Source organism: Mya arenaria, chromosome 5, assembly GCF_026914265.1.
Source record: "Mya arenaria isolate MELC-2E11 chromosome 5, ASM2691426v1".
Lineage (NCBI taxonomy): Eukaryota > Metazoa > Mollusca > Bivalvia > Myida > Myidae > Mya > Mya arenaria.
The window spans coordinates 28538854-28564154 of record NC_069126.1 but is presented as its reverse complement, the minus strand read 5'-3'; the positions used below and the strand labels follow the sequence as shown (position 1 = coordinate 28564154).

The 25301-nt window shown below is 33.5% G+C and overlaps 1 protein-coding gene across 1 annotated transcript; it reads right to left on the bottom strand.

Annotated features, from left to right (window-relative positions):
- Positions 1 to 3487: 3487 nt before the first annotated feature.
- On the bottom strand, positions 3488 to 16614 carry LOC128234338 (uncharacterized). The gene is made up of 12 exons (XM_052948519.1): positions 16488 to 16614; positions 15575 to 15761; positions 14682 to 14999; positions 14201 to 14400; positions 12334 to 12448; positions 11509 to 11643; positions 9134 to 9262; positions 8737 to 8932; positions 8498 to 8514; positions 7194 to 7302; positions 6048 to 6704; positions 3488 to 5265 (listed from the first exon to the last, which is right to left on the bottom strand). The coding sequence occupies exons 1-10, from the start codon at positions 16488 to 16490 to the stop codon at positions 7226 to 7228; spliced, it is 1377 nt and encodes a 458-aa protein (XP_052804479.1). The 5' UTR covers positions 16491 to 16614; the 3' UTR covers positions 3488 to 5265; positions 6048 to 6704; positions 7194 to 7225.
- Positions 16615 to 25301: the final 8687 nt, after the last annotated feature.

The window sequence follows — 25301 nt, the reverse complement described above, 5'->3', positions numbered from 1 at the left end:
CGGGGTTCTTTCGTGGTTTTTATTTTAATATTATAAATAATAATAATAATAACGTGATAAAATCTGATGTTTCAGGTTATTAAAGTATCAATAAATCTAAGACAATAAATGATTAAATTAAAAGCTACGTGGCCACAAATTCAAATGATTAAATATGATAAACTGCTTTTCCATATGTCTTTATGTTTCAACCATCAATTTATTATGTACTTATTTGGGGTATAATATTGTCCTACGTTGATTTTTATGTTTCAAAATGATTAAACTTGACAAAGTTTTTAACATCAAACGATAGAAAATATTTAGCGGATTAAATTGGTACATATACTGTTACATTTAACTTCTCCGATACCCAAGGTGTACCCCCCCCCCCCCCCCCCCTATCGGCGGAGTCATTGACAAAATTGTACAAAAATGTTATCCGGTAAAATATGAAGTCCAATTATGATAAAACTTAAAAATGAAAAAAAATATACGATCGTGCAAATAGCCCGAAATAACAGCTCACTCACCGTCACTCTGTTCACCGTCGTTTTCGTCATGGCATTCTTTCATTTGCATAAAAACAAATGTTGACTAGAATATCATGATTTGCATCTTCAATATGAATGTGTCCTCGTTTGAAAACCGATTTCGACTGTTCTCGGAAGTCCACATTTGAAAGTCCACTTGAACGAAGTCCTTTTTCAGGTTCTGATAACTTAATCGAACTCTTTTGCTGCTAAACACATCTATACAGTGCGTACACGCTGACAATAGCAAATTATATGAACAGAGTGACAGAAACAATGATAGAAAGAAGCACCTTTCCGTCCCCAAAATGTCCATATCCGAATGTTATCTCCAAATATAAGCCTGGGATGCTTCCATACAACACCAGATCAATGGACTGGTGTTAGATTTAAGAAAACAAAATTGCTTTCTAAGTTGGTAACTGCATGCCAAAACCTGATCGTGAAAATTTAGAGTGAAGTTTTCGTTTTCAGCATCAGTATTACGAATAATATTTTCTGGCGCATTGATAACTGAGAGGTTATTGGCATCACCTAGACTTCATATGTTGATTTGTTTGTCAGCAATGTTTAAGTCTAAACGAAGTGAAATTTGCTTTTCCTCAGGTTATTTTTATGGCGATAAATAACCATTTTATTTTGTACCCGGATTTAAGGCACATTTTCTACCGTTATATGACATCGTTTCGAAAAGTATTTTTTTGTGAATTAAAAATTAAATCTATCTCCATGAAGTGGACGTCTAATTACTTTTGCTGTTTAACAGTTTCCGAATCTAGGTAATAAAGGCCTCAAGACTAATTTATATGTTCACATTTGAATTATTCAAAACTAAACAATATTGTCTGGCTAATCAAATTCTGACAGAAACTGATGAATAGAACGTCTCATATTTAACTTACAACGGTAAACAAAGTTGTAAAATTGAGATTTGAAGAACTTATGCCAAAATAGTGTTCGGGGAGGGGTTGTCAATAAACAAGTTCGAGGAAAATAAGTTTTGTTTTTTCATTGACTTCTGTGTAATGATATACACCTTTGCAAAACAGTGTCATAAAGTGCAGGTTTGTCAGAAAACGAAGAGCAAAATATGAAGTTCAAGCTATGACGAGGATGACGAATTTGTACCGAACTTTTTGATAGGGAAAGGACTATAGGGTTATTCCTACATGTTATATTCCAGGAAAGTTGTATCGGTGATTCAAGCCGGCCACAAGTAAATAAGCTTAATTTGTTTGTGAAATTTGGGCGATCCAGACAAAGTCGTAAATCATAAAATCTACATAATTTCCTTACTTAAACTGATGGAAATGCTATTTTGATATGAAACATGTTTGAATACTATCAGGAATTCTCCCAGCATTTGATTAGCGAAAACATTCATGTTTTTATTCGCCATGTGACTTGAAATAACGAAATTATCCGATGTTTAACCGGACCACTGTGGAATGGGCTATTGGCTTATCAATTTAGAACAAACAAACAAAAGACGATTGTAAAGCGATTTTTTCCATATCAATATACAAACATACACGCCATAAAAAGAACAACGGCAGCATAGTTTATTCGTTCATAAAACAAAACCAATTGAAAAACAAAATATACATAATAGTTTCAACTGTTACACAAACTAGCATTTAACGATGGTCTTGTTGAATGGCACTAATAATTCAAAATAAACAGGGACGAGACCATATCATGACATAGTCTTAATTTACAAGTATCAATACAAAGACCACACATACGAATTTGTATACCTGTCTATGTTGTTCTCTTTGCGACCATCAATAGTAAATTGTTGTGCGATTCTCAATATGTTTAACAGTGGTCAATGTACTAAACATCGTTTAATAGTCAACAAAGGGTCATACAACCTTATCAAAGAGCTATTGACCCTAAAAAATGCTTTCAAAATGGACAACAATGTCTACGTTGAACTTTTTTCGTTTTATCTTACATAAATATAAAGAAGCATATACGAAGTACAAACCTGAAATACAAGCAAGATGACTAAACAATTTGAACATAAACTTATTTACTATGTACACAGACTACACATATATAACAGAAATAATTAAGCGGAATGATAAATAATCTCATTTATCTTTGTGAAATCGTCATTGTACATATTGTATTTGAGACATTCATTTGGGATAAAAGTCGCATTAATATATACATTTTTAATACCTTTTATAGAAACGACGCCATATTTTATTACTCAAACACGTATATCACGCATACAACATAAATGATGCAACGCAATTTGTTAAGGAGTGGACACGTGGAGACTCCATATTGTTTCATATTGAGTCACTAATATTTATATCGTACCCAAATGACGATGAAAAAATGAAAACTTTGCAATAAATTGTAAATCAATGTATACAGGTTTCTGATGTGATACATTCGCTACGATACTAGTAGGTGGCCCGATATGGATTATACGGGGCGCAGGAAAACATATGCCATTGGGTTCTTTGCCCTGTTTATTCCATATCAGATCACAAATTTACTCCTAACTTAAAGTTATAATTAATTTAAAGTAAAATCACGGTGGAGAACCCACGTGACTTATTTGGTAAAGTGCACGGCGACAAATGTCAACAAGTCTCGATTCAGGTAAGGTTTTTAAAGATAACTTTCTTAATATTTGGAGAAATAAAGACCATAAACCCCGCATTTAAGAGCTCTATCCACGGTAATAAAGAGCTTTCTCTAATATCCTAAAGTTTTCCTGAAAATCTTGACCAACTGATTTCTCAGAGTTGAAATCAAAGGCAAAGTACACGGCTTTTGACAAATCTATCGCTTTACTTCATGTTAGCCGTCAATAATTCATACACAAATCTTATTTAAAGCAATTTTATGTATTTTAATGTTTTCAGCGTGTATTGTTGAACTTCATATAGTTAGTTATTTCAAAGGCGAAAATGAACGAAAACCAAATTGATAAAGTACACGGACATTTTAGGTTTGATAAAGTACACGGTCATTTACAACCTTCAGTGTATATACTCATTATTTTACCGACTGGTGCTAAAACTAGTTATTATAGATTTATTTATTATTTCTATTCTTCAAATTCATTATTGAACATTGCTCCATGTTTGAAAAGACGCATTGTATTGTAGTGACAATGGAAGAATAAACGTGTTTTAACAGTTAGACCGATGGAGTCGCCTAAATGATGGGCTCATTTTCATGAATCATGGAAACATGTGTTATCACACTAAAATTTAGTCCAGTATTTTAACAATATATTCGCAATTGACATATAAAGGGCTTGAAGTTTTTGTAAAGGGTGTTCCACTTCTTTTTCGTATCGTATATGTAAAACGTGTTTGTATTCATTATACATGGTAAACAGTAACACATTTACTGCTTAATAACTTTTCATTTTGTCAATTTTGAGTAAGAAAATTGTTCTTGTACTTTTAATGTCTTCGATTGCTAGCTGATTTGATAGACTTATGATTTTGTGACATTTGTTTCATTTCAGAATATGAAGACTCCGACTTTATGCAAAGAATGCGGAATGGCATTTCAAAATAAAAAAAGCAACAACAACACCTAGTAGACCACGATAGAAGGCATTCTGGTCAATTGCCATCGTTTTTGTGGGAAAGTGTTTACACAGACACAGGTTAGTTTTTAGCATTATTTTTCGCAGAGAAATAAGAATATACTAAAGTTATACTTTTATTATGACTCCCCTCGTGTAGAGGCTAAGATTTGCCGTCGTCTGACTGTGTTTTCAACGTTTTTTAGGAGTTGCGTTATTCACATAATAATGTGGTCCGTGTTTCAGTGGACAGGGTCGTTTAGTTTTATGATGCTGATTACACTATCAAACACTCATTGCGTGGCAGTAATATAGTGTTTTTTTATCTTGTGACAGTACATGTCTTTTTTATAGGTGCAGCAATCACAGCGAGACAAAGTTGCACGTTTGCAAATATTGTGGCAAAACTGCTCTTGCAAGACTTGAAAATACACGAAAGACGCGAAAGCGGCCAATTGAAGCTAACCTGTGATGTGTGTGGGTTCAAATTGGGTGACAAGACCAATCTCAGTGACCAGATTTCTACAAGACACAGGGGAATGACACGTCACAAATGTCTACAGTGTCGCTCAGCATTCAAGTTCAAATCTGGACTCAGCAGGCACGTTAAGGCGAAACACACCTAATCAGGACACATTGAAAGATCACAATGGGCTAGTTAGAAGTGCATTCCAGTATGTTGCCGAGTTAAAATAACGTTTTGATGAGTTTAACATTTTATTAAGATAAATAGCAAAACGAACTGTTACCAAATGGTGCTCTTTCAAAATGTTCGTTTGTCATACAGTACTAAAGAAATTGCTGTGTAAAATTAGTATGACAACGGATTGAACATAAAACATTTTCACAAGGTTTAGAGATGCATTGATGTCATATAAACTCTTAACTGCACGTATCTTATATAATTCAGCAAGCTTTGAAACACAATTATTTTGTAATCACATTTCAGCCTTTAGTCTAGAACATTCTAATGTTCCATGCTCAGCTCTTATCTAGATGTTCAAGTCTTAGTCCTAGCCTGTAAGTTGGTAATATAGTGTGCTCTCATTCCTCCTTGCTGTTTCTCATCTAACTACGAGCCTCCATCTTTACAATGAGTTCCTGTCTGTATTGTTCGAACGACCGCAGTTTTACTGATGTAGATCAGATAATATGTGTTCAGACTGAACCAATTAAAAGATTCAGCGTTACCTGAAAGGTATCGCATCAAATAGGAACATATATAATCAGCACAAACGGGCCGCTAACTACAGAGATGTTTTATTCGCCGTCAGTCCAGATTATATATAATTTATAAGTAAAACTATCTGATTTTTGAAGAAATGTATGTATGATTCTGTATTGATCTGCATATTTAATAGTAATCGAACTTATAATGGCAGACTTTCTCTTAAATTATCCCATAGACTATCTTTCAACTCCTCATTAAATATGATTGCTAAATATTTAGTTATTTAGGTGTGCGTTATATAATGCAAAATTTACTGATATAACTTAAATAAAAACTAAACACTATACATTCTGACTTCACGAATAGAAAATGCTTATATAACTATTAGTTTGTAAACCGCACTCTACTTTCAAACATAAACTAAAATGACCGTGTACTTTATCATCCTAAAATGTCCGTGTACTTTATCAATTTGGTTTTAGTTCAATTTTACCTTTGAAATAACTAGAAGTTAAACAATACACGATGAAAACTATAAAATGCATAAAATTTGCTTAAAATAAGATTTGTGTATGAATTATTTACGGCTAACATAAAGTAAAGCGATAGATTTGTCAAAAGCCGTGTACTTTGCCTTAGATTTCAACTCTGAGAAATCAGTTGGTCAAGATTTTCAGGAAAACTTTAGGATATTAGAGAAAGTTCTTTATTACCGTAGATAGAGATCTTAAATGCGGGGTTTATGGTCTTTATTTCACAAAAATTCTCCAAATATTAAGAAAGTTATCTTTAAAAACCTTACCTAAATCGAGACTTGTTGACATTTGTCGCCGTGTGCTTTACCAATTAAGTCACGTGGGTTCTCCTTGGATAGATCAATCTGTTTGAAATAATTGTGCTTTAATTCAGTTACATAATGAATTAATGTTACTGAGCACATCTTGGAAGAGTTGCATGTTTTCATTTATGTAGAGACTAATGAATCTTGACAATGATTACACGGTTCATGTTTACGGAACCAATTGAAATGATCTATCCCTAATATTTTATACAAACTAACTCAGTTTTTTTATAATCGTGTCGTTGTTTGAACAAAAAATGATTACATGTAATGACATATTTTCAATGGAGTATTTACATTTTTTACAAACCCGTTCATACGGTCGTGAGTGAAGATTGGATAATACATCATTTAAGCATGTTTTTTTGTAATATTTATCTATAATTTTCCAACTGCACCAGCAAATAGGGCTTATGTTCAGCATGAGTTTGCATGACCCTTTAGCATACTGGGCCTTCACTTCAATTCAAGTCCAGTAACGCCTCTATCAGTCAGCTGTCAGTCGACAGAAAGGAACAGCGTCATTTTGGAGTGTTATTTGCAGTGGTGGCTGGTGTTTAGAAGAAGTGTCTGTAGGAAGATAAAGCATTTAGCGTGGACTTGAGTTTCTACATAGACCTGTAATGAAAATAATTACGTTTCTTGCAGTATGATAAATGACGATGTGAAGAAAGGCAACTATTGCAATAGCATTCACTACAATAGATAGGAGACAAATTGATAAGCTTTCATAACAAAGTTTGTCCGTTTTCTATACAATACAGATAAAAAGATAAAGTTTATTCAATATGTCATCTGCATTATAACAATGTGTAGTAGTTGCTGTGTACGGATACATGACGCAATTGATTACCTCGATATGATGAATACTTAACCCTAGTTTTATATAAATACTTGAAGGGGTTTTGGAGTTTCCCAGCGCACAAGACAGTATAAAAACGGTTTATGTCATGGGAGATAAACCTTGAGGACTAAATGCTAACTTCATATACAGTAGTGTTATGCAATTGCGTATGCCAAAAGTAGCATCTTGTGTGGTCGTAAATGCTCGTAGTTTATAATTATGTTTCTATTCTGCCCAATATGTGATATTGTTGGCTTATTTACCTGCATGCATCATGAAACTGGTCGTGATCGGCTCATTCTACACTATCATAAGTTTGTGTTTGTTGGTCATCAGGAGACTTTGAAACATCAATGGTGACATGTACAGGACCTGGTTGTATCAATTATAAAAAGAATAAACACTGAATTGTCAACATGTTATGCTATTTTGTTTTAAGACTTATTATACACATTATTGTTTAGTGACTATAAACTATATGTACAAACTTGACAATCCACGAGTATTTTTTTTCTTTTAAATAGTAATTGAAACAAATATTCGCAGAATTGCGTTTTAAAGACTATCGTAGTAAGGCGTTTAATTAACAACGCTAGTTATAGATTACAGCATGTCAAAAATATTACAATTATTACAAATTAACCATTAAGAATGTGGCATGATGGCGACGTAAACTAATATTCTTAAAAGAAAGACATTACGACGTAAAAACATTCTTACGTCTGCGCAAACATTACGACTGATGATAAAAGTTGCGTGGATTGTTATTTTACCTTGAGCATGTATTGCTTTATTAAATGCGTATAATACATGTTTTTATTAAGTCTTTTGTCTACAAAATACGAATCAGCGTTGAAATATTCTTAATTTAAACTAATTTATTAATATTAAATGCAACATGATATTAGCACTCGTTTGACTCCAGTTTAAATCACGGCTCCGTAAAAGATATGGTTGCCATATGACAAGTGTATTATCGTAAAACAAATACATCCGGAGCTTTTTAATTGAACAAATTATTTAAAGCTATGCTTGTCGTGTTAATCTGGTGTTATTTTATATAAATTTCAATGATCATGAATATTATCTCTCAAAAACATTTAAACCTGACAAATCGAAGTGCTGGACATCACGACTTGGCTCTTTCTAAACTACTATTATTCTGTATACATAATGCGAAACATATTGGATTAACATGTGTTCACCTGTTCCAGTTTGAATTTTCTTTTGTGTTTTAAAGTGGTATGACAAGTCTACGTAATTTTGTATCATCCTTCGTAATATGCGTGGTAAAAACCATAAATACAATCAATGAGGTGGTTATAAAGAAATAAAATAGAGGTTACGAAACACGTTCGTGTGAAAGTGGCTGTTGAGTTTATAAAGTCGTTTTCAAAATTCTCCATCTATAACTTTTCTTAAATATCGGAAAGGTAATTCTAAACGTTTACAGTGTAATGCACAAACAATCCTAAGGTACCCATACACGTGATGTTTCGCATTCTTTCTAATATTCTCGACATTCAGGTGTTTTGCATTCTTTCTTATATACTAGACATGCATTTACCTAACGGCTTCATATATCTGAAAATATATACATTTAAGTATTTATGTTTAAGCAAATTTCCGTGATATACATCAATTATTTTATCATTTTGATATTGCACTCTAAAGATCAAAGCCAAACATTTTTTTCGAACAGAAACAATGTCTAAATGAAAAAAATCTAAACTTTGTCACATCATGTTGATGTATGGATCAACAATGCTTGAAGTTTCAATAGTATAAAACAGATAATACTCTTACAAATTTGGTTCCGGAAACTGTAAATCGGTATACTCCTCGCTCTTCGGTGTATTCTGTCGCCTTTTTGATACTACCACGAATCCGACAACTACAACAACGACAATCAGAACCGCCAAACTACCGCAAATAATTCCGATCAACATGGAGGTAGAGAGGTCGTTACAAGTAGGAACGCTTGGTGTCGATAGTTGCTGATCTACAAACAAAGCATAGATCTGGGTTTTTTATACGCCTGATTCAATACATGGACACTTAAAGAAAACATCGTAACTGTATTTTTGTTGGATTCAATAAAGTTATTTAATCATATTTGTTTTTAAAAGAAATATATAATATGTGTATGTGAAACACTAATATACGCACCACAAATCAACTTTCAATACACACAAATATATACCTTTGACCAAGAAGACAGCAAGTGCATTTACTGCCGAACCAATTGTGTTTTCTGCCATACACGTATGAAAATAATGGCCACTTGAGTGAACTTGTATCTTTAATTCAAGACTGCTTTCTGTTTTACCACCTGGAAAATATTTGGAATGTTGTATTATTGTAAAGCAGATTTGTACTTTATTTGCAGTTTATTATTATTATTATTATTATTATTATTATTATTATTATTATTATTATTATTATTATTATTGTTATTGTTATTATTATTACTACTATTATTATTATTACTATGATTATTATTATTATTATTATTATTATTATTATTATTATTATTATTATTATTATTATTATTATTATTATTATTATTGTTATTGTTATGTTGTGTTTAATTGTGTTATTAACTTGCATTGTTTTATAAAACATATTTTATTGGTAAGGCAACTATTGTGCAAAAGTGTTTTGATTGTTCAGAATAATAATACAACTGTACAATGGGTACCTGTTTTTACATATATGGTTGAAAATTACAAACAATTATCAATATGATATCATGATCTTTAGACATTAAAAACCTTTTCCATATGTAATAAACTTTATTATAGGTTGTTGGTGGTTTTGTTCTTTCCAATATACCGACTGAACGAACTCTCTTCCTACTGAGTAGTATTTCCTTCTATTGTATACCTTTCATAAATCCACACCCAATACATATCGCAAAATACGGTAGTCCGTACCCCACTCAAGTGCAATACGGCCGTATTCCACCCCTTTGACGTCACAATAACAAGTATCGTTGCGCGATTTTAAAATGACGTCATAAAACAAAACAGTGTGTCGTTAAAATTACATTTATTATGAAAACATGTGACTTTTAAGTGATCTAACCAGTAATATGATAAAAGGGTTATTAGTGACTGCGTTTTGATCCGAAATGTCGTATTCGACTCGTGTTATTTTTCGCAGAATTTGATTTCACTCGGCTTGCGCTTCGTGAAATCCGAATCTGCAAATACCCACTGGAGTCGAATACAACCTTCCGGATCAAAACACAATACTAATAATCGTATTATATTTCCAATATTTGGGATAAGTATAAGCCTATCAAATTCCTTTTCCATATCCAACAGTGAAAATACAGCACGCTGTATCAAAAATCCATATCATGATACTGTCGTTTTCAGATTCCGTATCATGCGAGTACAGTCTGTAATCTCGGAACTACTTTCGCTTTGCTAAAATAGCGCGACCCAAAAAACTGGTAAAACCTGTCAACTTTCAAATACTAGTACATTAAATTATCTAACTTTACTCACGCTCCAGAAGCATGTAAATATTCAGGAACATGGTTATCATGTCCTTCAAAGAACCATGAGGATAAGCATGAAGCAGAGAACACTATCATGTCCTTCAAAGAACCATGAGGATAAGCATAAAGCAGAGAACACTTCCAATCAGTGGACTAGTTGTTTGCCATTTCGAAGGTCATAACTTGCTGCATTATCCATGTTTATTATCATAGATATGAGCAGCTCGCCAATACAAAGAGGAGGGCGAATTCGCGTCATCGATAGAAATGGCGACTGACTCACGAACTTCCCTCAATTCTGCATTTTATGATCGTCAAAAAATCCCACGAATATTTACTTTGTTAAAATGTCCACGTTACGTCTACAGGAATTGACGATAAGTCTGTACTCATAGAATAAGTACCGTTTTTTTTTTGTGCTGTGACATTTTATAATTGTTCTCGTATTAGGCAATTCTTAACTTGCTAAAACACAAAAACAAATGTTCTTATTATGCTCAATAAAGTGAATTCTGTAATTTCTGACTTCGTTCGCTGTAGTAGCTTCCCTTTACTTCATTACACAAAACTACGTAACACATTCGAATTCATACGCGCATATGAACGATGGCGGTAAATTTAAATCAAATTGAAACTGAGAAATTAAAAGGAATAATTCAATAGGCAGGAATATAATGAATCGAATATTACGAAAAAATGCGTTTCTGGTGATCTGTATCTCGTCCGGTAAGTAAATATGTATCCATCTCGACCTGTGGTCTCGACGGAAACGTGTTTACTTACCGAACTCGACATGATACAGGTCACCAAAAAAGCGTCCTATCATAATATCCCTTATTTATCAAGTATTCGTCAAGTATGGCTATGAGCGTCTGGAAACCATAATGACTGTTGAGCCGGTGCTGGAAATGGTGACATTACTTTAATTATTATAAACATCAATAAAACGTTTCACGCAAATATGGACTACTTAAAGAGTACCCAATGCATAAAAAGTATGTGCATGTGCATTAAAAACAAACACACATTGACAACAATTATAAATTGCTATAATCAGATCAAACTCTTACCGATCTCTTTCAAAGATGTATTCAGCCATTCGATCTTCGCATATGGATTTGCGTCAACTTTGCATAACACGTTAAGACTGTCATCAAAGGACTTTAGTTCGGACTCATCAGTTGAAAAACTGATGAATGGTTTGTCTAAAAACGGAAAAAGTTTAATTTCGTATAAAATCATGACTATAGCTCTTCTTCACAGTCGAATATTGCAAACGGAATGTGGGTAAAGCCGTAATGACTTTTGTGGAACGCAACACTATGCGGTCTTTTGGAGTAATTGGTACTCATGAGTGTGGTACGAGTTACTCAGAAGTTCAATACTGCCATTATTCGGTATTAACTTATTAAAACATGAAAAATAGATTAAGATAATTTGCTACGCAAGATTTGGAGATAATGTAAGGTATTTGGTACGGATGGGTGGAAGGAAGTTACACACCCGATGTGGGTAATGATGATACAATAAGTGTTCAGATAAATGTTTATAACAGTACAATCTTTACAGACAAGCTCCGTAACTGAATATAGTCTCATTTTTATTTCATAATGCTTTTAGTAGAAACTTAGATTGAAGAGAAGTACAATATATGGCCTACATTCAGTTAATTTCACAGGCCGCCTAATAATGTTGTTTATTAAACTGAAAATCAGGCAGGCGACTATAAAACATTATTTATGTACTTTACATTCAATTTCAGCGTTTCGTTCAGGATTGTGTTTACTCTTAAAACTCAGCTTCTGATGCTGAGTGTTTTGCATTTTGGTTTTAAATATCCATGTTATATTAACCATCAACTAAACAATACCAAATAATGTAAAGTAATAACTTACATGTAATGTTAAGTTTATAGTTTTGGATTACTTTGATCTCTGTAAACGCAGGATTTTCCAAGTAACACGATATTGTTTCTCCACTGTTATGTCGTGAGAGGTTGGCAGATAAAATCTGCAAAAGGCCAAGGAACATCACGATGCAATTTTGAGAATGTGAAACGATATTTAATGTTATTTTGACCAAATGGATCAATAAACATCTCATATTATGTTTTCTCAAAGCAAACAAATACAATTAACTGAACATAGAAAGCAGAGTCATAGACATATTTTTGAAATTGTCAGACTTTTGGTGTCATACCAACACATGTTTTACACTAAACACTGCTTCAAACATCCTCGACCTTCAAAACAAGACGTAATTGAAGTTGCAATTTTAGTAACAGTCAAAGGAATCTTTCCCGATTACAAAAATAAACTAAACTACTTATTTCTGCTTGTCGTTTATTTTATCAAATAGACAAAATGTAGAGTGTAATATACAATTAGCTCTATTCACACATTATATCGTCTTTTTTTACCATTAATAATTATACGCCGTACAGTAACTTAATGTGCCGTGTCTGCATAACTCAAATTAGAAAAACTTTGTTAGAGTCGGACGTAAAGTGTTTCATTAAGCCAATTCTATGTTATGGCTCCCAAGTATGGGGATATGAATATAGCCAATCCGTTGAAATGATTCAAAATGAATTTTGTACATATTTTTTACATGAAAGAAAAACTACCAATACTTGTATGGTTTAAGGAGACTGTGGAATATTACCATTATGTATAACTTTTTTTACAAATTGCATAAAGTATTGGTGTAAATTATTATGCCATCTGGAAGGTATCCAAGGTAATGGTACATAATGTGAAATTCCCTAGATGATGTGGGAAGGATCTGTTGGGCTACCAAAGTAAAACGTGGATATGCTTGGATATCACAATATATTGGTGATTTTAATTTGTAAAACTGTTTAGAGACAGGATAATTGACTGTTTACCCAAACATGGCACGATAATGCGAGTAAAGCCAGCCGATGTTACCACTACAGCCACTTTAAGAGTTTACTTAACATCGGAACAAAATTTGTTGATAGAGATGCCACTAAAACATGAAATTGCTGATGCTAAATTTAGATGTTCTTATCATGACTTGCATATTGAACTTGAAAGACACTAAAGCATTGCACTGCATGGTCGATTATGTATTTTGCTGATTACTATACTATACTATATCTGAAATTGATTGTGAATATCATCCTTTTTGTCGTTGTAATATATACATTTAAAGCATCAATATTTGTTAAATTGGTATGAATCTGGTGATGATCTAAATAGTGTCCATGACCTATTATTGATTTAACACAATAAGAAAATTAGCAGTGTACATATTTTATCTTATGAATTGTATCAAGGAATAAGAATACGTTTTCATCTCATGTATAAATGTACTATGACACAACTATTAGCATTACGTATGATGTTTACAAAATAAATTCTTCATTTGACACTTGACTTGACTTGTAAACAAAAAAGATGAATCAATAGTACTAAATTATCAATTACTAAGTCCTATCATATCCAGTTAATAATTTAAGGATCTGGTTTATACTAATTTATTTTAGCTCGATAGTGACGAAAGCTTATAGAATCACTCTCGAGTCCGTTTCTTGGGCAGAAACCAGTACTGTGTCCTTTTTGAGAGGCTATGAGAAAGTACCCCTGGTGGGGATCGAACCCACAACCTCTTGGGTGAGAGGCGGTCACCTATACCACTAGACCACTCTCACCCGTTAAGGATTTAACCTATAATCGTTAAACGGTACGTGTAAGTGTACAAACAAATGTAAATAAGTAGTTCTCAATTGTGTTTTACCATAGTCCTTATATGTCCAGACACCTCATCAACCTCTTTCTTTTTTTGGGAGGATTCATACTGAACATTTGACGAAATGTTCCATTGTATTTTACTAACTGGATTAGACACGTCGCTTGTACACTGCAACAGGAGTCTTGTATTACCTTCTTCGTCGTTGGTTCTTTTTAATTCTTCAAGCTGTAGAAACTTCGGTGGGACTGGTTGAAGAAATAATACAATATTTAAGTGACCATTGTATTCATGTGGTGGCATATGCATGTAATTTAGTTATTTAAATTAATATCAATTTTGGTGCAATTAATGGATTACAAATTTAGTTATATCGAACTGTCAAAAACATGTAATTTACACACAGTATTTTTAATTTGTGAACTATAATCAAACTGTTCATTGTTTTCTCTATCGTCAGTATGAATATATTGTTTTATCATGTCATTCTGTTCAACATAAGGAAATCATATTACTGTGATTTTCTTACATAAAACATATATGCCAGATGTTGAGCATAGGGTTTTCATTTTCAGTGTGATTTTGTTATACGTTTTAAACTCGACGCAACATTTCAAACTCCTGGTATTGTCATATCGGCTGAAAGTTTGTTCGAAGATTGTTTCAGCATCAACTGTTTTATCGTCTCTCGGTTTTGAAAAGCTATTGCTTGTATTGTAAGTTGTAGAATTGTACATGAAGTAGAGTCTTGGCTCCGGTCTGGCATTGAAGGCTTTGCAAGAAATATGTGCATTTTCTCCTTCTTTAACTGAGCCCGGCAATATAATTGTCGGAAGCGATGGTTTTCCTGTACATGAAAATATGAACTTTAATTAAGCCAATGTTTACTTTTTTATTGTCTTGCGTGTTTTAATCTAAATAAAAATATAATGAAATGTATTGTATTTGTATTTATTAATAAGTAAAATATAATCAAATGCAGTTGTGATCTGAATATATAACATCGTTCTTATTTGGCTCTAGAAATCATCAAAATATACTTTATCTCACTTTATAATAATGTTGACGTATCAAGGAAGTTTGCCTAAAAGTATGCCAAGATACACAGTGAGAATCAATTGAACCATAATTAAATATATATTATCGCCAAATAGTTTTGACATAAAGCGAACAATCCCATCATACGACATATGTAAACTATCAATGATAAGACACTTTTTTTAATTACTAACGCATAATGTGACGTCTGATAAAGGTCCATAACTGATGTTGGAAAAGCTCCTGGCCAATCCCCATGCTTACCCGTTTTCAAATCACTTTATACAATGTTCCATTGCACTGTTTTTGTTTCTCTGTTGATGTTTTATCATATAATGTAAATGTTTTTTTCATGTTTTACAATATGATAATTAAATAACTTACGCAGAATGACAAGAGTGATCGATGCTGTTTGGAGCTGTTGGCCATCTCTAGTAGCCTCGCAAGTAACGGTATGATCTGTATCTTCTTCACTCGGCATGTAGCCATAAAATGCTCGATAAAAGGGGAAACCATCCATAGTCACATTGTGAACATCTTGACCATTTTTCTTCAGCTTCAATTCCATGTTCTCCAACAAGTACATATTAAACTCTAATACAGTTAATGGTACCACGCAGAAGTCACAAAATATGAGTAAGTTTCTTTGTATTTCTGTAGCATCGTCTAACTTACAAGCATTACATATGTGTAAAATGCATTAAGCAGAAGAAAAACAAAAGAGAAAGGAAAATACAGAGTTATGCTTTTTTCATTGCCATTCTTTTAATCCACTGTTGAGCGAAACAGGATTTGTCTGTGTCATAACTCAATTTTCTACAACAAAAAACATTAAAGAAGAATATAATCGACATTCCTACTGTTATCAAACGGCGTTCCTGGTGCATGTCGAAATGTTTAGAATTTGACTGAAACTGACTGCAAAACGTAATATGGTGGCCAAGTGAGGTATTCACTTACTTACCTACTGAACGGTGTAATTGCTTACACCAATTTCTAACTGTCGTTTATCAAACAAAATAAACTCTATTAAAATCATTTACGTTCCCATACGTTTGGATCCGATTGTTAAACAGAACAGTATTACGTGAAAGAACGAAAATATATTTGTTTTAAGACTCAGAGTACAAATACAGTATGGTTCTATTATGCAAATTAAACTGATAAAATCTATTTCTTATACCTATTTTGGGCCCATTACAAGTTTGAAGGACCTTTGTATTTATTCTCTTTCAACGCTAGTGGCTTAAAATGAACGAGTGATTGAAAAAATATTACGAGAAAAGAAAGTTGTTACCATGTTTTTCTCGCTGATTCCAAACACAATACATTCCACGTTGTTGTAGACGCCAACCGTCCCAACCAGGCAATTTGCACAATCCAACTCTGGGATGGTAACGTTGTCAGGGAATTGGGGAATTGTGGTAAGTACCTTAGGCTCTGAAATGTAAATCACGATTGTACAACGTACTTACTTCCAACTTATATTTCAAATACATGTATGCTTGTTTTGTCATTACACCTATGTCGGAAATATGTCGTATCTTGGTGAGAAATGGAACATCTGCTTTTCATTCAGAAAAGACTACAGACGCAGACATGTGTTGTCATTTCCTCACAGACACCTCCATTGGGCAAAACTGAAGTTCAGCTTGGTATGACTTTTTATGATGTATTAAGACAGGCTCTGTCAGGAAATAAACGTTAAAAATGACAACGAAATTGTATGATAGAAAACATAATAACGTATATCAATTCATTTATCCATGGTATTCTTTTCTTCCTTAACATTCTGTTACAGTGACAGTTTAATACGTAATGGATATTGTTTATTTGTCTTTAGTAAATTTAAACGTCCAAGACCTCTACATAAAGGATAACGTTTAAATTGATTCAAATGAAATTTGTTTACTTGACAAGATGCCCCCGAACTTTGTTCGTCCTTATCGCTAAAATATGTATGGTGAGAGACTGAAGCAGTATGAACACGAGCAACATTATTTTCATTTTTATTTTTTGAATACAGTTTTCCTCTTTGTTTATTTAGGTGAAATGAATTATCGCCGAAGTAGGTTTTTGATTTTTTTACCATATTTAAGATTTTATTGTCGTTATTCATTTGTTTTTGTTTTTCTTCAAGAGAATCTTACGTGGGCTTGTCTCTCATGGAGACGATGGCTTTGTTGTTACGATAAACAATTGGTTGTTGAACATATTACGTTACAGATAGATAAAGACTACTCCCATAACAACGAATCTGAAGACTAACAATACATGTGTCGTTGTTTTAAGATAAGTCCTCAGGATTAATGTTTATTTGTTCGCCTTGATTTACAGACGAGTGTTTCTGTCTGCATTCAAAGGTCTTCCTGTTTTGTTTATGGTAATTAATGAACCGCAGTTAAGGTCAATTTAAAACTAAAACGGGCAAATACATTCTTTCCTCTAAAGGCACTGTCATAGAAGCATGACGACAACGTCACAAAAATGCTTACCCAATGGTTCAAAATGAATTATTATAAACTTATATTTTAAATTTAACCAACAAAATTTGTTATGAACGATTTATAAAGTCATTAAATCGATTGGATACTTCATATAACATTATTTCGACACAACTTTTCTTTCACGACTCAAGAACTCGAATCAACGACAAACTGTCTCGTTTCAGCAGCTTATAAAGCTTAGGACGCTCAAACGAGAAAATTTATAGGTTAACCGAACTAAAAACAAACTTGAAAAAAGACACCAAATCATAAGAACTAGCTCGTTTGTACGCGGTTCTTACAATTTTCATTTTATTTTGTAAACTGTCGACATTCTGTGTCAGCCATTGTTTATTTTACCGATTCAAATGATTACAATCAATAACGGCTGACTGTTGATTTTCTGAAAGAAAATAATTAGGAAATTTGGATAAGTACTGCCTTCTTATTGAACAATTTAATTATAATGTTGACCCTTTGAAATACTGAACAGTCCTATAGCTAAATATTGTTAGTTTTCAACGGAAGATTTTATTGATGGGTTGGCGAAGATCGTGTCATCCTGTAGATATTCATTCACACATGATCAATATAAATATCAATGATACAGTTCTACTCCGCTTCTGTCATCTGTCCTTATAGATCCGTATCGTTGCTGACCGTATGATGGCAATAACAACATAATACATATTAGATTGTGTAGAAACATATACTTTAAGCAATTCTGGGTAGAAAATTGATATACATTTTATAAGATATAAATGGTTTAAACTTTTCTTTTCAAACGACACTTAAGCATCATTTGAACATTACATTCATGCATTCATTCATGGTAAACCATGCACTTTACAACACAGATAATATGTAAATAAAATATAATAATAACGGTTTTGTTTACGATTACCTTTCACCGTAACTAAAACATCTCTCGGTGGTTTACACTGAATGCTTCCTAATTCTGCAGTGTACCGACCGTTGTCCTCAGCTGTGACGTTACGTATTGTCAACGTGACACGACCGTGTTGAACGACAATGGAGAAACGCGGTAAATTGGTGTTTAGTTTTACAGTTCTATTTTTCCACCATCGGACCAAACCTGTGTTTTGACCTATGATATTTGAGAACTCTAGCCTCACATCGTCACCTGGATTGATGTGGTCGGTATTTAAGGCCCGTAATGTGCCACATTCTGCAAAAGCAAATTGAACGGTGATAACAAATGTATGTTTTTATAGTCAAGATAATTGACACTTCTAATATTACTGGACTTCATTTCAGGATCAGTTTTTGATAGAATTATAATACCATAAAACAAACACAACGCACTTTTTTAGGGTTTTAAATATTACATCAGCATTTTAGCAAGGCCACACATGAAGCAATTTAATATAATTCTACGTGTTTTCTTTATATATATAACGGTATCTGCATGAGAGAAATATAACACGCCGCTGTCAAAACAGAAATCACATTGTGAATTAATTTGGTTCATGATCTAACAATTAACTTAAGATAATACATATATTCAGCAAAGAATGATTTTTATTTGTCGAAAACAATTGATAAAGACAATGTATGCAAAATGTATACAATTAGATGTATTATCATGCGGCATTGCAAACACATACGAATGCATAGAAACATTTATAGCAAACCCCGCCTGAAACGTTGATAGAAGAAAAGGGCTGTTCTTAGTTGTCAGTTTTAAACCTCATTTCAATTATGTTGGAAGTATCTATGAGCTTCTAAGCAAATCACCAGATGAGCGCCGCCAGTGTATTTGCAGTCGATGCATGGAATGAAGCGATCTTTCCCTCTTACGCCATTGAGGGCCGCTGCAGCGGCCCGCTATATTTAATACGTGGTGAGTAAAAGGTTTATGGAGACTTAAGAACTTGGTTGAAAATATGCGTCTCTTTTTCCTAAAAAAATCAAATACTTTTGAGCTGAAAATGTAGACACAGTCAATTTTTCCCTTGAATACATGAGTTGTCGTTCTTACCATAATGATTGTCTCGTCATTAAATAAACGGTGTTACTTTTGACATTAATAATGTAGACACAGTCTATTATTTTACAGAGTTGTCTTTCGTACGTTTGTTTCCGCAACGTTTCTGGGCACGTTCTAAAGTGCTGACGAGTTAGCTGACGATATAGAAATAGAGTAGATTTGCTAACCAATTGCTGACCATATAGACAAAGAAGGAAAAAAAAAAGTTTGAAATTAAAGACTTATTTTGTTTAGTTTATTATATATACTCCTTAAAGTGTACGTAAAGACGGATTTTTGTGTATTCTTTATTGACAATAGCAGTTCATTAAAATGAATTGAGTTATTTTATTTATTTATTGCTGGTTTGGTGAAGAGATGAGAAGATATCCCGAATAAAGTACTTTTTTCAGGTGTTTCATTTACAATTGTTTGAACCAATTATTTTAATTGTAAATGTCGCTTTAAATGTTAGCCTCACAACATGTAGAACAAGAGCTGTCACAGTATGTGACGAATGCCCCCGAATGTGACATTGACCTACGAACAAGGTCAGTACATGAAAAGTTGATCTTGCCTTTACGTGTAAAATACATATGGCAAGTTATTTTAAATTGCCTCTGAACATAAAAAAATACCACCCATACTTGACAACCTACACTGCTATGTCCTTATATTCAGAATTCCCTTGTGAATAAACACTTAGTGTATCTTTCACCTTAGAGGTAGGGACATGGGTCTTGCACACGACACGTCGTCTTCGTATGTGGAACACATGTAGCAAGTTATTTTAAAATCTGTCCATACAAGAGAAAGTTACAGCCCGGACACGACAACCTATACCCTATGTCCTTGTATGCAGCACTCCATTGTGAATAAACACTAAGTGTGACCTTGACCTTTGAGGTAGGGACAAGGGTCTTGCACGCGACACGTCGTCTTGGTATGTGGAACACATATGGCAAGTTATTTTAAAATCTGTCCATACAAGGGAAAGTTACAGCCGGACACGACAACCTATACTCTATGTCCTTATATGCAGCACTCCATTGTAAATAAACACTAAGTGTGACCTTGACCTTTGAGGTAGGACACGGGTCTTGCACATGACACGTCGTCTTGGTATGTGGAACACATTTGGCAAGTTATTTTAAAATATGTCCATACAAGGGAAAGTTACAGCCCGGACACGACAACCTATACTCTATGTCCTTATATACAGCACTCCATTATGAATAAACCCTAAGTGTGACCTTGACCTTTGATGTAGGGACAAGGGTCTTGCAGGCGACACGTCGTCTTGGTATGTGAAACACATTTCGCAAGTTATTTTAAAATCTGTCCATACAAAAGAAAGTTACAGCCCGGACACGACAACCTATACTCTATGTCCTTATATGCAGCATTGCATTGTGAATAAACACTAAGTGTGACCTTGACCTTTGAGGTAGGGACACGGGTCTTGCACGCGACACGTCGTCTTGGTATGTGGAACACATGTGGTAAGTTATTTTAGAATCTGTCCATACAAGGGAAAGTTACAGCCCGGACACGACAACCTATACTCTATGTCCTTATATGCAGCACTCCATTGTGAATAAACACTAAGTGTGACCTTGACCTTTGAGGAAGGGACACGGGTCTTGCACGCGACACGTCGTCTTGGTATTTGGTACACATGTGACAAGTTATTTTAAAATCTGTCCATACAAGAGAAAGTTACAGCCCGGACACGACAACCTATACTCTATGTCCTTATATGCAGCACTCCATTGTGAATAAACACTAATTGTGACCTTGACCTTTGAGGTAGGGACATGAGTCTTACACGCCACACGTCGTCTTGGTATGTGGAACACATATGGCAAGTTATTTTAAAATCTGTCCATACAAGGGAAAGTTACAGAGCCGGACGGACGGACAGACGGACGGACGGACGGAAAGACAGACGGACGGACGGACGGACGGTGCGATTTTAATATGCCCACCTTCGGGGGCATAAAAACATATAGTTGTACTGAAACCTGAAAGAAGTGTTTAATATAAACTGTAGTTGTGCATATACTAATGTTTTACCAAAATAGGTCTCTCTGAATTCCTTCAGAGCCTTGACTCGACATCAGCCATCACCAACTTCAAAATATTGATATGGTAGATATGTTTGTGGGTCCGCTGTGATACTTTGTATCACAGTTTTTCTTGTATTTACTATAATACCCATTCCTGCTTGTTGCGGTTCATGATACTAAGTTCAGTGTGATATAATACAATACATCATAAAGAGGAAAATAAGATAAAATACGACTTCAAAATGTCTTTTTACTCATTTGATGTTATTGTTATGTATAAACGTCATTAAATAATGTTTCACCACTTGCGCACTGATGACTTGGTAAACAAAGCAGAATATAAACAATGTTCCAAATGAAAAATATATGATCCATCTTTTCTGCTAAGGATTGTACTGAGATATCAATCAGGATGTGTACATGTAATCCTCCAGTTTTCACTGCAATTGAATGATAAGGAAGGTCTCTTTTTCCTGCTACTTACGACACTTCAAATAAAGAGGATGTAGAGTGGATTTAAAGTATGAGTTTGAATTATTTACTCATTAAAAAGAAGGTTTCGGGTCTTAATAGTTCATTTGTGTATGTTAAGGAATAAAAAAGTTGATTTATGTTTGAAAGCATCTCAATACTTTTTTCTCTCTGATAGCAAAAGTATTTCAACACAAATTTTAGCTTTGTTCTAAAGTTTGTTGATTAAAACCAATGAAGCCCTTATGCACACCCAACTGTTGACAAATTGATTTTCAATGGTGATGGTGACAAGTTTTTCTTAAACTGTATTTTGTGTATATGTGTTATAAAAATAATACCAATAGCTGCTTACCATCGCGTAATGGATATCGTGCCCGACCTCAGACTTAGATGACACGAGCACAGCATGCTGTACACGAAACAGTTAGCTTTAGTTTTATGTTCTAATTGTTTTATTATTAGTTTTATACAAACAATATGTGTATATCTTAACAAATTGACATGACATATTTAACAACACTAGCAATCACAAAACAATGCAATCGAAATGAATTTAAACTCTCAAGAAAGGGTTAAACAAATAAACCGTCGTAGACAAGTAATCGCTGATTAAGAGTTACCGGATCAAATACAACAACTAACAAGTTAAACTGCAAGATAACAAGATAAATGTTGCATGCAAATGGTGCAGCCTGGGCGCATGTGAGTTTGGTTAGTGGTCACCAAGCCGGACAAATGGGTTTTCTCCGGGTACTCCGGTTACCCCCACAACACAAGACCACATTCTCGCGCAACATTGTGCCAACGAGAGAGACTTAGTATAAGCTATCATAGCTTCCTTCACAATCGTTGTAAAATATACAATGGTTAAAATAAAGAATAAATTAAACTTATCTTATATTTAACTTTTTTAAGCTATACCATGATATGCAAGACTGATAACTGCAGAGCTTGTCCTTTTATACAATAAGTATAACTGCATGGCTCGTGCTTTTTTTTTATAAAAGAATGAAACTGCCTTTTCGTGTTTTATATAAGAATATTACTCCAGTGCTTGATTTCTTTTACACAAAAGTGCTTGTGCTTTTTATACTACAATGATAACTGCAGTGTATGTGCTTTTATACAAGTATAGGCACTGTATTGCTTGTGTGATTAAACAAGAATAATAACCGTAATGCTTGTTCGTTTGCAAGAATGATAACTGCAGTGCTTGTGCTGGTATACATAAATGGAATCCACAGTGCTTGGGTTAATGATACTAGAATGATAACTGCAGTGCTTGTGCTGGTATACAAAAACGGAATCCACAGTGCTTGGGTTAATGATACTAGAATGAAAACTTCAGTTCCTGTGCCTTTACTATAATAAAGAGAACTGCAGCGCTCATGTTTGTAAGAAAAGAATAATTACTGAAGTGCTTATGATTTTCAGACATGAATGATAACTGCAGTGCTTGTGTTTTACATGACATTTTAACATCAATATGTGGCATTTTATGCAGGACAGATTGCAGCAGTACATGTGCCTTTTATGTGAAAACGATGACACATTCTTGACTCACTAATGCGCGCAAACAACTTTCTTGTTTCAGTATATTTTTTTAAAGATTAAGTCGCTGAAACAAGTACCTTGAAAGATTAATTGCATTATTAAGACGCATCAAAGAGATACCCATGCATTATAATTAGATCGTTTACATGCGTTTTTAAAACGACTTACTTTTACAATTTAAATTTAGCCATATAAAACAAGCAGTTTTAAATGGCATAGTATAATAATGGGTTTTCGAAAGATGGCGTTTTAATGTATTTATGAATTAAATCATTTCCCCACGATAGGTAAAGAGCTGTTCTCAGAGAAATATAACACGACCCATTCCTAACATAAATTATATTCTGAATTCATTTTGTTCATGATCTAAATATTCAATAGAGGTATTATATGCAGCAATGAATGATTTTCTTTTGTCAAGAACACTTGATAAAGACAAAGTATGGAACAGTTTATACAATGTTTAAAAACCAAATGCGGCTTCTCAAATACATAATAATGTCGAGAAACATTTAAAGCAAACCCTACCTGAAACGGAGATTAAATAGGCTGTTCATAAAGTTGTCAGTTTTAAAAGTCATTTCAATTCTGTTGGAAGTATTATGAGCTAATAAAAATATCATAAGATGAGCACCGCCAGTATATTTGTAGTCGAGGCAAGGTATATAGGGCATATAAAACAAAATACCCATTCCTGCTTGTTACGTTTCTCATGATTATGATTTATACAGTTTGATATAAATACAATATTCCCTCATCAAATATGTCATAGAATCAAATGATTACAAATGACTTAAAATAAACAAAATATTTTCACATTTAATGTGTGCATGTCATTAAATAAAATGTTTTGTCTTACCTTGACAATGAAGACAAGGTAGCAAATATAAAATATAAACTGTTTTAAAAATGAAAATTTTATATCCCATACTTTTATCTTCGCAATTGACTGTGATAATAATGAGGATATACAAACGTTTGCAATAAGGTTTACCGCCATTAAGAGATCAGGAAGTTTTCATATTTCCTGCTTCTTGAAATGAAGAGCATTGAAGTGGATTTGAAGTATGAGTTTGAATCATTGAAATATTAAAATGACACTGAATGCTTTGGAGTTTAATTTGTTAATATATGAGCATGAAACCATTTCCTGATAGAAAAATATATTAACAATTGCTTTGTTCTAAAGTATGTTGATTTACTAAAACAACCCTAAGAAACATTCAAATACAGACAACTCTTTTTGGATTTTGACAACTTCTTCTAATTGTAACGTTTGATTATATGTTACAAATACTTACTCAAAGCATATTTCTATATTGGGGAAAGGGATATGGTGCCCGAGCTTAGACCTAGAGGACATGCTGTCCGCGAAATAACTGTTTTCGCTTTTTTTTCTTATTGTTTAAAAAAAAAATATATATAAAATAATTGTATGTCTTAACGAGTCACCTTGATATCTAAAACAATATTTACAGAAAATTATATCAAAACAATAGCTAACGACGTTCCTATAATAATTATATTGTGCGCTGATT